At 40.5% G+C, this 16,610-nt stretch overlaps 1 protein-coding gene across 5 annotated transcripts in view; it reads right to left on the reverse strand.

Annotated features, from left to right (window-relative positions):
- The window catches only part of pcdh7b (protocadherin 7b), a 118,134-nt gene extending 104,245 nt beyond the window's left edge, over nucleotides 1–13,889 (reverse strand). For 2 of the 5 annotated variants that reach the window (XM_059535549.1, XM_059535558.1), the window contains exon 1: nucleotides 10,014–13,888. In XM_059535549.1, the coding sequence (XP_059391532.1) occupies nucleotides 10,014–13,100 (3,087 nt within the window). In that variant the 5' untranslated portion in view covers nucleotides 13,101–13,888. Of the gene's footprint in view, nucleotides 1–10,013 lie in introns of all 5 variants that reach the window. The other 3 variants (XM_059535541.1, XM_059535532.1, XM_059535563.1) reach the window with 2 other exon arrangements.
- Between the last annotated feature and the right edge of the window lie 2,721 nt (nucleotides 13,890–16,610).

The raw sequence follows: 16,610 nt of genomic DNA on the forward strand, positions 1-16,610 counted from the left end.
TGCACAGGTTACAGCACAACCTAATTAATATTTATGACCTAAGCAATTATTACATCCTGAATTCAAAAGAAGCCAGTTGTTGGCGCCACATTTTAAAACTTGTTTCATTTTTTTTTTTTTTTCTCTCTCACTAATTTATTTTTTCACTCACACATTTTATTTTTTTTTTTTTCACTCATGTTATGAGTCAAAATTTTACTTGTTAAAGTTTAATAGATTTAATTTATTGGACTAGTTCAGGGGGACAGTTTTTTTTTGCAAACTAAAAGTCTAACACAACCCTAAAATGGCACACACACATGCTTTGACACCCAGATCATTATTCACAGAGTGAACAAGCACACTTTCATGGCATAACCCACCTTAAATCACAATATAATTCACCTAATCACCCGTCTTATTACGTTCTATGGCAAGTGAGGGAGGACACCAGATCACAGCATTGGAAATTAACATGACTGAAAAGGCTCAGGGGACTCCATAATTCAGCTGATTTTATAACAGGCTCTCATAAACTCCTGAGCGTGACCTTCATTTTTCAAAGGCCGCCCTGCATTCCGTGCACTGACAAGATTTATTGGCCAGCACTAATAGCCTGGTCTCTCTTTGGTGGCCTCTCATCGATATAAAGCTTCCTGGCTATCCGGGTGAGGTGGCATGTGATAATGAATATTTTTGCAGCTTTGGAACATTCAGGATTATGTTTTGTGATGAGAATGCACGCTCAGGCAAAAATAGCATTAAAAACCTTGGCATGCTACTAAAACACAAAGACAATGAAATTTTTCTTTGATATTCATAGCCACCAAGACTATTTCCGTTTTCTTATATCTGTTTTCTTACGGTTTCTGTGTCTGCAGCTTTCTTATTTTCCAAGATCTATCGAGAATCACACACACACGAGCGCGCACAAACACCTTTCCTCGCATGTAGCTAAGTGACAGTGTTCTTGTGATGGAATGGCTGAACCGTAGAGGCCCCTGTTGCAGCACATTTTCTCTCTCTCCAATACGAACGCACAAACACGTTCCCATACACACACAGAGAGCACCTTGGCCTTGCTCTTGCTCCTGAGATGCAATACCACACAGCTTTCCCACAACTTGATGGATGGCCGCTGAACCTTCCCTCTCCTGCCTCACACACACACATAATCTCATTTGGGAACGGTCTGGACACACACACACAGTAGTAATCTCTTTTTGCGGCTTGTGGAATGACACTGTGGCAAAAGAAATGGAAGGCTATTGGTAGACTACCGTCAGTTCTTTCCACTTCTTATTCCATTCCGTTTGAATCCATTTGACTTCAGCCAGCATCTCTTCTCCATACCAATGAGGTCGCAGTGATGAGGAGCAGTCTCTTTTACACAAATATGTAAGACTTTGTGCATTATTTATACTGGCCCCAGTGTTTAATCTCCACTTATGCAGTCAAGAGATCACAACTCACTTAATATTTCAGACCCTCACGCTCGTGTGCTTTACACTGGAGAAGAGCAAATGTTTAAAAAGACAAATAAGTGGCTGGAGGTGGATCGTGTGCGTGCTTTCAGGTATGTGCATCTGATTTTGTGCCTGTTGGTGACAGATATGGGTTATGTCTCTTAAAACCATCTGGATTTGGAAAATTATATTACCCATCTTTAATCTCAACATATGCAGATGTTTCATTGCGGAATTAAGTTTTCAGTCATTCTTGGTGTGCATTATTGCAGCCAATAAACATCTATCCATTTGGCTGAAGCACATTTTGACAGCAGCAGCGGTATTTGATGATAGAGTATGTTATGGTGTCACCCAGAAATGTACACTTGTATATTGTGTATCCTTATTCCTTCACGAAGAACTATAATGGCAATTTAATTTGAGTTCCTCAACAGACTTGAGACTTGCTCAACAGGCACATGCTCAAACACAAACACTCGGCTTGATATGGCCAGAATTTTTTTTTGTTTTGTTTTTTTTTTTCACACACAAATATCCCCACTGCATGGATGAGCATATAGAAACCACAGACCAACGGTCCTCAGCATTTTCCCCAACAATATTCAAAAGCCCAAAAGGAACTAATATAATTACATTTCATGACCTCAGGCATCTAGGATATATATATATATATATATATATATATATATATATATATATATATATATATATATATATATATATATAAGAGCTTGGAATAACCGGAAATTTGTAAATTAATTAGAAAATTGCCTATTGTGTTTTAAAATTTGATTAATTTACATGTCTTTTACAGGTGTAGAAATCACACTTTTACAATCAGGCTATAATATACCTAGGTTTCCAAGACTGTGAGAACCATGATAAAGGATGCAAACTTTTTCTGAAGGGGTAGATTAAGAAAAAATAAATAAAAATTATTCTTCTATAAGCAATAGGTAACATGCAATATCCTTAATCATTTTTAAAATGTAAAAATAATCAAAACTGACAATATTTACTTTCTTACTAGATGTTTCTGATCTTAATGTTAAAATTTCACTTAGAAAGGAAAGGGTTAAAACGTAAGAGGGATTTGCGACATCATCTTATATATGATGTCACTACTCCAACTCCTGCCATAAAGACCACTTTTCACGATCCTGATAGCTAAATCAAATCCTGCGCTCTAGAAACACATCACATTGCATAAGTAAAATGGGTTACAAATCTGCCAAGATGCACCCACCAGACCACATCAGGGTGTAAATATGAACATAGTCCTATTAAAACAAGCAAAAGAGCCATTTCAACCATCCAATCCCTGTTTGCATCCTTTGTGTTGACAGTGAACTATTCCCCTGTGTTAGTTTGGAACAATGCTAAGTGGTTGTGCTTTTTTACAAGCACCACTTAAACACAGACAGGGTCGCGGCTGTGAAAACAATTACACAAATATACACAAAACAACAGATGCACATGCAGAGTCATACCAACGCATATGCTCACTTCCTCTGACCTGAAAAATGCCAGAGAGGGAACAGAGGTAAGCTGGCATTTCAGAGCCTCAATGACGTAAAACGTGACTAAAACAAATAATCACAGTTCTTAATTCTGACTGGATGAGCCCTGCTCAAAGTCACTGTAAAAAGCTTATATACACAGATCTCTGATCACAATTCAGTTGAATTTTATATTAATGCACAATTACTACATTGCTTGGTCACTGTAAACATCCTAAACAAAGTATAGTGTTAACTATTATCTGTTTGTTTTGCTGCTGTTTTCACTTTATGAAAGCAATAAGCCATTGGAGGATGTGCATTATAGTGATTTCACCACAGTTAGAGGGCTTTCCACTTCACATTCTGCCTAAAACACTCTTTAACTGTAGTAAAAAATCACTGTAATACACAGCCTCTCATGGCTTATTTCTTTAATAAACCCTTATACTGACAGACACACAAACACACACACACACGACAGGCAGAAAATAGAGAAAGAAAAAATCAACGCATTATTACACTACAGTTGTAACATATGTGTATGTGTATGTGTGCGCGAGTCATAATCCAGTTTGGACACCATCAGAATTGAAGTGCAGATGGGGGTTAAGCGCACACGGTGATGACACCGGCACTTACAATCAGCACAGCAGCAACCAATCAAGAGATGATCTCACTTTTTCTCTTCGCTTCGGCCCAGTCGCTTCTATTCCACCCGCAACTGTCGCTTTCATCATTTTAGCATGATAAATGTTACAAGTGCATCTCCGTAGCTTCAATCAAGACTATTCACATGAAGATTGAGGAACAAGAGACTATGAGAGAGAATATAATAGAGAATAAAGAGAGAAGCAAGGCGACAGAGAGACTGAGAAAAAGAAAGAGAGGCGAAGAATGAAAGAGAATGAGAGAGACTGCAGGCACGCTCGAGCTACATCATGCTGTCAACGGGCAGCTGAAAGGATAGATTACTTACAGTAACAGAAGGAGGAAAAAAGAAATCAAAGAGACGTCGCAGTACTACTTGTAAAAGGTCAAGTGAAATCGCTACAACTGCGCTCCGAGAAGAAGAAGACGATTTTTTAAAAACGCAACTGTATTTTTAAACTGTTTTCTCTGTTAACTTGGCCTTGTGCTGTATCAAATAGAGCTTTCATATTTCTGGCTAAAGTTTCACAGGTCATTTACATGTACTGTTTTACATACGCCCGTGTCGACTCTGGCCACAAATAAAATGTTGACCTGCGCATGCAAATGAAAAGGTGGCCTCTATTTTCCAAAGATGATCTGTGATGTTCAGCTTTCAAGGAGTGACTCGCTGTTGTCAGTCTCCTTGCGCAATCTAAAATCTCACTGGATTATTACAATAAATGACAAAATGGATATTTGGAAATGCAAAATGATATTTCCTACTGACACACTACAGCAAAATAAAGAAATAACTGACTTAAAACTATTTTTTTAGCTGGTGAAAATACTAGTGTTCTAATATTTTTGTCACCAACTGTAGTAAAGTGTAATATTTGCATATGCATCAATTTCAAAAGTCTTTCATTCTCTTTATCTCCTAATGGAAGCCACAACAACGGATGTGCGCTGTCTTGAGTCACATCTGTACCTGTTACAGATTTGGTCAGCGTTGGCCATTCAGTGCTGGAGTTTAGCTGACAAGCTCTCCCTAATAACACAGCAATCAAGCCTACAGCTGATCTAATTCTATCCTGGTCTCCATTACCCAGCAATTCCGTGCCATTGCATGGCGTGTAATTTAATGTGACGTGACGATGATGGCGTGTAGTTAATTTTACGCTTCTGTATTGTGATGAATAGAATATACGGCTGCTTGTAAATGCAGCTTGATTGCTTCATCGATTGAAGGTTTATCCTCAAGTCTCTTGACAAACATTTTTTTTTAAAGAACTGTAAATAAATCAAATGTACTATTTAAAATTCATACAGAATACTACAAAAATTTTATTATTTAAATGTTGGATACATGTATGCGCTTAACCCATTTGTACCTTTTAACTCGCAAAAGCACTTTGTATTTAATTAAAAAATAAGCTTCTGTAATTTGCGTGGATGTTTTGCGAGCAGCAATGCAAGGTTACTTCCAGAAGTACACACACAAATACCCATAAACAGCCAAGTGATTGCATTTGCATGGCCGTGTTTTTGTATTGCTTGCACATGTCCAACATGAGTGATGCTTTGGTCCGCCAAATACATGTATGTAAAGCAAATGCAATATGGAAAGCATCGTAAAGGCTGGAACCACAACAAACAAGCCACAACGACCTCAAAAAGCTTTACAAATCTCAGCAATACCCTCAGACAAGATTAATATGAAGATGGATTAGTACAAACCAAACCATTTTGCACTCTCAAAAAAAAAAAAAAAAAAAAAACAAGCCAGTGACAGTCAGTTATTTGATTCAAATGTTGATCTTGACTCAAAATTAAAAGGTTTGTACAAAATAGGCCAGAATCCTTTTCATCAGTGAATGACACTCATGACACTCATGACACTCATGCTGTTCGACTGCATTTAGTCGCCACTGATCCTAGAGTGTTACAGAATCATGGGAAATGATTAAAGATTGAATATATCAGTGTTCGCTAGTTTAAAACGCGAACAATTCTGGATACAGCCTTTTTTACCCCTGCGTCTTAATAGAGCTGAGTGAGAAGAATTCTATAAAGGAGACAGAAATTAATAAAGGAAAGAATTCTCTCCCATCAGAGACATTAGCAGCGTTCAGACCAACTGAATATGTAATGCAACAAAACATTAAACCAATAGTTGAAAACACTTACTAATGGTAAACAACCAGTTTAATTATTTTTAGAGAATGCCCAAGAAAAGCATTAGATGCTGAATGTCATGATACGCCTTGAAATATTACCTTTCTGGCTAGCAGGAAGGTGGCATCTCTCACTTGCATTAAGGTAAATTAACGACATCTTAAATGTCCTATGTGCAGTGAGACATGGAAACACTAGGGTTGTCCGGTTACCTGTCTGGGGCAAACAACTTGGTGTAGTTTCTGCTATCAAAGCAGAAGACAGTGTGTATGTGTGTGTGTGTGTGTTTGTGTGTGTGTGTGTGTGTGTGTGTGTGTTGAGCGGGATTGAGTGCAGTGGCCTCATAAATGTGTGGTCTGGTTTCATGTTACCTACATCCCCCTAATCTCCTTACACACAGAAACTCAGGCACACACACACACACACACACACACACACACACACACACACACACACACACACACACACACACCTAGAACAGTAGAGACCTTTATCTAGCCTGTTAACAGGGCCCTCTTTCTAGTTCCTGTCTCTTTTACCCTTCCCTCCACTGGACAGAAAAAGGAAAGAGGAAGGGGAAAAGAGAGAGCATCTCAGATGTCAGACCACAAGAACTGAAATCAAACACGATCAAAAAGAAAAAAAAAGAAAAAAAAAAGCCAGGTCTTTTCACAAGGAGAAAAACACAGGTAGTTTTCATGGATGACTTCTCTAGCGGGAGTTGTACTGTGAAGAGAAAATTAATCTTGTCCAGAAAACTAGGTATTTCGAGTCAGCTACAACAAGACACCATTATTAATAGCAGTGTATGTTCTCCATCATTAATTTATACGGTACGCATGCACCAGTACATCTAGTCCAGAGAACGATTATGTCATGTGACCTGCTTTGAAACTTAAAGGGACATTTCACCCCAAAATGAAAATTTTGTCATTAATTACTTACCCCCATGTTGCTCGTCTTTGGAACACTATTTAAGATATTTTGGATGAAAACCGGGAGGCTTGAGACTGTCCCATAGACTGCCAAGTAAGTTACAGTGTCAAGGTCCAGAAAAGTATGAAAAGCATTGACAAAGGAATTGTTGAAGTTGTTATTTTTTGTTTTATTCACGTACAAAAAGTATTCGTGTTGCTTCATAACATTACGGTTGAAACACTGATGGCATATGGACTATTCTGAACATGTGTTTCATACTTTTCTGGACCTTGACAGTGTAACTTACTTGGCAGTCTATGGGACAGTCTCAAGCCTCCCAGTTTTCATCCAAAATATCTTAAATTGTGTTCTGAAGACGAATGAAGCTTAATAAATATATATATATATATATATATATATATATATATATATATATATATATATATATATATATGTGTGTGTGTGTGTGTGTGTGTGTGTGTGTGTGTGTGTGTGTGTTTGATCACCCTTGTTGCATCAAAGGTTACTACTAAAAATGTGTTTTTGCAGTGTCAAAAGCATTGCCGTTGTCTGGGTGAATAGAATAACCAATCAAAAGTGTTTCAATCAATCACCGTTTAGAATAAACCCCTCAGTTTTGCTCATAGTGAGCTCACCTATTGAGATCTACACTTTCTCAAATCCTCACATTATAGCAAACAAGGTGTGAACATGATCTAAAAAAAAAGTAATATAGTCAGCTTTATTTATTATAATGTATAATAAGTTTTTGCAAGACAGCAAAACTGAAGTGATTAACAGCTTCAGAGATTATAAAGGGAGTTACTCACTTTCTGTGTATATATATATACAGAAAACTGTATTTTCTCATGCTGCTAATGTTTCATTAGTGGTAGTGGAGTAATTCTACTAAATTATAATTCTTTGTGTGACTGACAAAGTAGCGATGATTGAAATTATGATAACCATGGCAACATTTTGACTTGCATTTTAGTAAAAGCATGTAACTGTTGAATCTGTACATTGATATCCATTTAAACCAATTAAACTGCTTTAAAAGAGTGCCCTCCCTCCATACCCCCCCCCCCCCCACATAAACTATAAATCAATATATTAATAAATAAACACAAATTCTATTAATCAACATAAATAATCCCAATTACAGTACTGAAGGAAATAAATCAACAATTACGTGTTTTTCATTATTGTGCATCCCTATCACACAGCTGTAATTAAACCTTACAGCAGTATGACACTCATCAAATCAGTGATTCAGTGAATTAGTCGCTTGAGTCCATTGTGAATATGCCTGGCACATTTTCCCTTCATGATGAGTGACAGAGAATGAAAGAGATTGGGGAGGAAGGTAAAGATGGATAAAAAGAATTAAAAGGAAAAATAAGAAGGTCATCATAAAAGTAAAAAAAAAAAAAATCTCCCATTAAATGCAAGCTGGAATCATATTAGGCTCAAAAATGAAATTCTAATGACTTCTCTTTATAAAGTATTTGATATAGACTATTATGCTATCTTAATGGGATTTTGCGAGGGCATGTTGGCTACTCCTGATAACGCTCAATAAAGCATCTAAAGAGCCCCTCTTAAATTGTCAGCAGGGACGTACGTAATGACGCTGAACTTGATCTCGCTTCATACCAAGGACGCTGTAATTGCAAACTGGTAATAGTATAGAAATCTTTTGCTCAGAACCCTGTGAAAGTCTGCTACATTTGAATGGACAAACAAATGGAAGGCTCGTACAAAGCACTGCAGCTTTCAAATAAAAAGCAAATAAATAATTATCTACACAGAGTACTTGGACACACAATACATGTGCCGGGGCAGCAAATGGAGGCTGTGTTTAAATATGCATGAGATGTCCGAAAGAAACATGGGCAACAGTACTCCTTTCGCAGAGAAGTGCAGACGCCTAAACACAGCACATCAGAGGACTGTTCAAGAGGGTAGGAGAAAGAGGAGAGATGAAAGAGAGACAGGACAGAGTTGTCAACAGAAAAAAAGGGAAACTGTACAAGGAGCCAAAAAAAAAAAAACCTAGAATGAGAAAAAAGAAACAAGTGGGATACTGGAAAGGAGCAGCAGGCATAAAAAATGGAGAGATGAGAGTAGGTGTTTCTAAATACACAGAGGATGGGGAAAAAAGCACAAACCAGGGTAGATTTGTAAGGAAGAAAATTCTATAAAATGAGTGAGGATGCATAAGAGAGAGAAGGCTAGCTTGTGGCTTGTGTTTAGAAAGGGCATTGTTCTGGAATGCAAGAGAGGACACTACTTACACCATGTTAGATAGGAATCAATAATGCATTAACCACCTTAGAAAACACATGAAACGACAGGGCAAGTGTTCTTTTCCTGGCAAATCTGGACAATGATAGGGCTGACTTCATTTTGAATTAACCTCACCTAGTAGCGGAGCACTCCACAGGACAGGGAACAATAATGATATGAGTTTATTATTTCACACGTGTTCCTTCGAATTTACAAAGCCATTCCATGGCTGCTGTAACAAAGGGCATTTTATGCTTTAAATAATGGCACAAACAACAAGGAGACTATACGAGAGGTATGGAGTAAAAAAAAGAAAAAAATAGAAAAGAGAATGAGAGATTAGAGCACGGGAGACAGACAGAGAGAGAGAGAGAGAGAGAGAGAGAGGAGGCCAGATTTCACTGCTAGGTCACTGAATTGGTCCAGACACACAAGTGCACAGGAATGTTAAATCTGACCTCCTGCCCAGATGTTCCCAGTCTGTTCGGATAAGCACACTAAAACATGACACCACAACTAACATTCCACCTTTTTCAAGCTTTTCTCCCTCTGCTTCATCTCACTCACCCCAAAAGAGAAAGAAGGAGGCATGTTTTGATAAAAGAGGTTGGGTCACGCTCCTGACGCAAACCTACTGCTGAGACGGAATAGCTGTGAACCAGAGCCATATGTGATCGCATTCAATCTTCAGACGCACACACGCAGACAAAGGTCATCAACGCTTACACCCGCATCTGCCCTACAACTACTCTAAAAGACGTGCCAATGTGTCCACAGCGTGGCCTCGGCACCCCAGGTGGCCCGGCGGATATGATATCCCTGACTGAAGAATGCCTTCATGTCGCTTTTAGCATTACATCTAAATGGCACTCTGAGGCGGAGCAGGTCGATACAGAGAAACAGAAGCATAGGCTAAAAATACATATATCCAGTATGATAGTATTACAGTTTAGGCTGAATAGTGTTGGTGTTTATAGGCACTCAGATAAAGCTTGAAGATTCAAGTATAAAAAATGGGATTGATATCAGATTAAAAAGATATTGTTCTTACCTGTTTGTTGTACTTGTTAATGGTTTGGCTACTGTACTCAGAACAGTGGTCTGATCCGATGGATATGTTATCTCCAGTGCCGACGAATGTGTTGGCCGGCGGCAGGTCCTGAACAGCCTGGTGCTTTTTTCCAGCCGTTGGAGACTGAGGGTGCAGCTGAACGGTTGGCAGGGGTGAGCTGGATTTGTAATGGCGGGCAAGATCTGGGCTTCCGGGGCCACCATTGACGGAGCGATAGCGGCCCATTCCCGGACTGTCCGACAGTTTCTCGTTAACGCCATCGTAGCGCTGCCCATTTGGCTTGGATGCCTCAACGGTGACGATGCTGCTATATAAAAGCTGTTTAGACTTTTTCTTATTCTTGTCTTTCTTGGGTTTCTTGCCTTTATCATGTTGCTGAGGAGTGAAGAAGTCTTCATGATCTTTCTTTCCAGCCTCATAGCCGTTCTTGTTCTTGGGACGGCAGTAGCGGGCCATGACGACCACCAGGATGATAAGAATCACTGTCATGATGCCTGACACAACTCCTATGGCGATGCTCAGTCGTTGCTTTCCCAAGTCATAGTTGGGGTCTCCTGCAATGTCAGCATTGAGTGGCGTACCAAGACTTTTGGCAACTTGTGCCTCTACAATAGTGGAGTTGGAAAGCGTTTCGTTGACGTAGATGTGGACCAACGTGGTGGTGCTTTGTGATGGAACCCCACTGTCATTCACTTGCACAACTAGTCGATGAAGGCCAAAATGTTTTTGCTCTAGTTTGCCAACTAACAAGATAACTCCAGTCCAAGCATCAATTTCAAACAACTTAAACGGATTGCCACCCACTATTCTGTAGCTGAGGTTAGCATTAATACCTGTGTCGGTATCAGCAGCTGAGACAGTCCTGACCACCGTCCTTATGTTGCTAGAAGGAGGAAGCAGCGTGTATGAGCTATTCATTGGAAAAGTGACAGTGGGGGGATTGTCATTTACATCCATTACAGAGAGGGACACCGTGGCTGTAGCTGACCGGGGCGGATCGCCTCCATCAACAGCTTTGACACGGAATGAATATGTGTTTTTTTGCTCACGGTCAAAAGCCATGTTTGAGAATATGGTACCTGTGTTGTTGTCAATGGAGAAAATATCTTCCTGTTGCTCAATGTATAGACTCATGTCTGCATTTGGTCCTTTGTCGGCATCCATGACCGTTATCATGCCAACAGGGCTGTTGGGTTGCAGGTTTTCCTGTATATAGAAAGTGAACACATCCTGCATGAACTTTGGCTCGTTGTCATTTTTATCTGCCACCAGGACTACCACAGTGGCTGAGCCCTGCAAAACAGGCATGCCTTTGTCTTTGGCGATAACTTTGAACTCATATCGTTCCGTCTGTTCCCTGTCAAGTATGGTGTTGACACGGATGTCACCTGTGTCTGCATCGATGGAAAATATTCCGTTCACAGAGGAGTCCAGGGAGTAGGAGATTTCTTCATTTTTGCCACTGTCTGCATCTAAGGCCACTACTGTGACGACACGCTCACCGGGAGCATTGTTTTCAGGAAATGAAACTTCCACTGTGCTTTTGGTAAAAACTGGTGGATTGTCATTCATATCCCCCACTTTGACTATCAGTGAATTGTTGCTAGAGAGGCTAGGGCTCCCAGAGTCAACAGCAACAATGACCACATTATACTCCTGCACTGCTTCATAATCAAGTGGTGCTGATGTATGGAGAAAGTACTTCTTTTTATTCATTTCGCCCTCAACCTCACTAGCAGGTTTGAGCTGAAACGGAACATCTCCCACTACGGTGCATGTCACTATACCGTTCGGCCCTTTATCTCGGTCTGACACTTGGACCAGAGCGATGGGTGTATCGACAATCACATCCTCTGCCACATTAGCAACACCGTCTTTGAGAAAAATGCGTCCGATTTTCCGGATGTCGATATTGGGGACGTTGTCATTTTCATCTTTGATGTTGATGATCACTGTCGCCTTGTCAGTCTTAGGGGGCTGGCCACGATCACGTGCCATGACTGTGAAGCGAAGCTGGCTCACATCTTCACGGTCAATTCTGTGCAAAACACTGAGCCAGCCAGTGCTCTCGTCGAGACGCAGCAGTCGTCGCACTGACTCTGTGGCTGCTCCAAAAACATATTCAATCTGTCCATTCACACCAACATCGGTGTCGCCCGCTTTCAGCTGGAGTATGGGGGCACCTGGGGAGCTGTTTTCTGGCAGGTCTGCCTCATAGACGCTCTTTTCAAAGCGTGGGGTGTTATCATTTACATCAGTGATCATTACCCTAAGGATGGCTTGAGAGGAGCGTGGGGGGTCGCCCCCATCTCTAACTCGCAGAGTCAGCTCATAAGAGTCGCGCTGCTCTCTGTCCAGCGCTCCTTTGATAATTAGCTGCGGCTGCTTCTCGCCGTCTGTTGTGTCAGCAACTTGAAGTTCAAAGACGCTGCTACGGCTCGCCCCCTCGTCAAACCTCCGCTTGCCCATGTGAGTGTCAACACTGCCGGTGCCGGAAGTGCCGATCCTTCTGACAGAGCTCTCGCCGTTGTCCTGAATTAACTCGTATCGCTCAATTCCATTCCGACCGAAATCTCTGTCGGTGGCCGTGGGCAAGAGATAAAGTGTGCCAATGGGTCTGTTCTCCTCAACGGAGAGCGTAAGAACAGGTGAGGGGAAAGACGGCGTGTTGTCGTTTATGTCTAAAATAATCACTTTCCCCTCGAAGAGATCAACCCAGCTCTGCGCGGGTCCTATCACGGACACTTCGAAATCTATAAAACATTCGTTCTCATCAAAAATCATTTGACACTGCGGCAGCTTTTCGCGGTCTATCCGCCGCTCGTTCGTGCTCAGATCTCCGGTCATGTTATCGATTTTGAAGTACTCGGAGCCGGATTCTAAGGTAAAAGTCACATCCATGCCAGCCGTGATGCCAAGGTCCGCGGCTACATTGCCCACACGGACATCGGCAGGACCCTCCTCAGCCAGGCGGTACCGGAGCACTTGCTTGGCTGCGGGCTGACTCAGCAGCTGCAGAATAAGAAAGCAGTAGCTTAAATAGTCCACAATGCCTGTAGTCCTCATTGCTCGTCGCGGGTTTCCCAGCAAAACTGTACGTTAATTTTGTTTAACAGCTTTTCCACCTTCTTCTCGCTCGTGTTAAAGCGCCTGTTTTCTCACAGCATGTGTTTTCACAACCGGATACCCCTCTGTGGTTACCAGACAGAATAGCGCATATCTGTTGTCTTTCCCTCTCTCTCAGACTAGAATCTTGCTCTCCCTCAAAAATATACACAGCACTGACAAAAAGTCTTTACAAATTCATTCAACATTAAGCTTGAAATAAACATGCCATAAATTACTTGCTGAGACTACTCCTTGTTTGCCATGACTTGACATCGCCGGGTCTTTTCATTAAAGGAAGCGAAGCCAGATATTCAATCCGTTGCGCAATCAATTAATAAGGTTTTAAATCCAGTCTTCCCAGATACGAGCTCTCCGCTCTGGATGATATCCCATTATATGGAATAGAAACTGAAATATCAGAACTTCTTATGCTACGGATATGAACCGCAAATGATCTTCCCTCTCCGTGTGCCGTGCCGCGCGCACAAGATTTCTCCAGTCCACTCAGCGTCTAATAGTTCTCACTTGCACCGGAGAACGAAAAAAAAAAAAAAATTCTCTGCAGTGCCACTGTGTTGTTCAGCGTTAAGGCAAAATGCAAAACTGAACAACAACGGAGTTATAATCCTGGCAGAGATGCTAGGAATGTGATATTAAAATTCCAGCGCGAGGACGGTCCTTCTGTCCAGCGCGCGCCTCTCACCTGCAGCAGAAGCGCGTGTGTATCTGCCGCACTCTGCGCGCGAATCTCTCTCTCTCTCGCTCCCTCTCTCTCTCTGTATCTCTCTCTCTCTCTCCACCCACTTCGCGCTGCGCTCCCTGTGCGACAAACAAAGCTCAACTTGATCGCTTAGTTTTACTGTTTGAGGAGGGTCTCTTCTTTTTTTGGTTCGCAGGGGCATTTTATTGCAAAATAGTCTATAAATAATGTATTCTCCAGAAATGAGCATTTGGAGACTGTTGGAGGTTCAGGGTGCGAAATACCAAATGCTTTCCAAAAGGGGTTTGACATTTTAAAGGGAATTACATTTCTGCTGAGGCTGGTGTCGCGCAAATCAGAACTGGTTAGCCAACCGTCAGCTATCATTAAGATGTTTCAATTATGTTTACGCTGTACAAATCTATCGTTAAGTGATGAATAATGACAGGAGTTATGTTTTGTCGATGCATTGCGCTATATTGAGCGTAACGGAATTGTTGCTATGGTTACATCCTTTTCAAACAAGACTTCTTTAAGCATATGCGTAAATATGTCTATTTAGCATATTTTGGATTAAGTCTAACTTTGGGAAAACATACATTTGTATTATGTTTGTACATTTTTGCATGTTCAATGCGTACTTTTAAGAATGCGTGTTACACTCATGTTTTAACTGGGATATCCTGTCTTATAAATTGTGCAGTTTCATAGACTTTTAATAAACATATGCATTCACCTTTAAATACATAATTCCATAATATAACATTATTCTATAGGACTGTGAAAATAAATTCATCATTTTGTTCGCACTCCTTCTTGCTCCGCGCCTCCCAAAAGTACTCTATTCATTATTCCACTCCGTGCCCCCCAGATCATCTCGGTTTCGTTGCCCCTCGTGGCTTCCCGTTCTGTTAGAATATCAATGTGTGTGGTCGTTAATGGTGAGATTTTTTCTTCGTCACGTGTGTGTACGCGGTGAGGTTCTCTACTACTTAACAGCCATTCTTCTCCATCTGTTATGGGCATTTTGCGCAGAAAAGGCACCACGGACAGCGACGCTCGGTTGACTCACCGCTGTGAAGGAGTGAGAGAGCGAGTGCGATGGCTCTCCGTGACCAGAAACCTAATGGAGACCATCAAATGCACAGCTACGATTTATATATTTATTTTAGTTAGTACCCTCCGCGTTCCCATTTGGACCCATAGAGTAATACAAACACTTATATTATAAGTGGTATATTTTTAACTATACACCCCCAACCCCCCACACACACAACTTTAGAGGGGAGGGTTTCAGGGAATATGTGTGCGAGTTTTGCCAATCCAAAGAGTGACTGAGAGGGCTAAACTGACTGTAGCCCCAGCGCGCGGTGTATGGACCAGAGAGCTGTCGCCTGCAGAAGGAAGCCCTGCTCTCCATAATGTGAGCACTGCGCCAAATGTCGCTACACAGCGCCCTCTGTTGTCCTCTTAAAATTATACTGAGTAAATTAGTCATTTGCCTAGAGCATATATGTTGAGGTGGAGTTATGATATGTATAAAGCGGGGTTTTCCTGATATATCTGCATAGGCTTTAGTCTATCTACTCTCTTTCAATTTGCGAGTCAAATTCAGGCACCATTTTCACTCCTATTCCCTGCAGTCCGTTTCTCATTTAAAAGTACTGTCACTCATTAGGACGTTAATGACATTTGAAATGAGTGCTTTCAAAAGCCACTAGAGGGTGTTACCCTTTTTAGTGTGGAGTGCACGGACGTTAAGAGGTCAACTTTTTAATATAGAGTCGTTAATTTCTAGGCTCCTCTCGGGTGGATGTTTCAGGTTAAAATAGATTTTTCAATATTCTTTTGTATATAGGGTCCAGTTCACCCAAATGACCTCCATTGCCTATATTGAATCCAACACACCTAAAACATGTAAAGTTGACAATTAAAACAATTTGCAGCACATAGGAGCGATACTCTGATGGAATTAGGCTTACTGTTATCTTAAGAGACATTGGACAACAATATTATTATTCTAAAAGGACTTTGGAATGCACAATATTTTAAGGTCATTTCAATAATGTGTTTAAGCAATACAAGAGTAGATAATTATAAGAGTTTTTAGACACCTAAGATAGGTCCAGTTATGCCAAAAAGTCTATGCCGGTCCATTAGTCAAAATAAATAAATAAGAAACCACTAAATTATTGAACGTGTCGAGAAAATCACTCTAAAAATGATGCTATCTGCCAAGTATGGGCAAAATAGTTTCAGCAAACAATGGTTGCAAGTCAAAACAAACTGACAAGGATAGACATTTTACTGGATAGTCATACATAATTAAATATTACAGAAATACATCATGGAAAAAAATCACCACAGAAACGAATCAGCACTTCTGTAAGCAAGTCTGAGAAATGTTCTGGGCTTCCTGTCTATGACTGTTTATACATCAGGTCATTTAACATGGCCAGGTACAGTACACCCAAGAGTGAAAATGATGAAGACTGTATGCAGTCTATGTATGTATTTAAACTTTTTGTATAATTAAAAGGTATAAGCAGAGGTATACACATTGTTATAGATGGCTTTACTATATAAATGCAACCCAGAACAAAAACATATGATACAATTATTTTTGTATGCTCTGAAATATAAAAAATAAGGTATAATATTTCAACAACGGGTGAATTTATAGTACAGTCACTTCCGTTTAGTGAGCCTGGTTTGAATAAGTAGAGATCACTATTACTGTGAAGAAAGCAAATAAATTAATTAATTTA

Source organism: Carassius carassius, chromosome 3 (genome assembly GCF_963082965.1).
Source record: "Carassius carassius chromosome 3, fCarCar2.1, whole genome shotgun sequence".
NCBI lineage: Eukaryota > Metazoa > Chordata > Actinopteri > Cypriniformes > Cyprinidae > Carassius > Carassius carassius.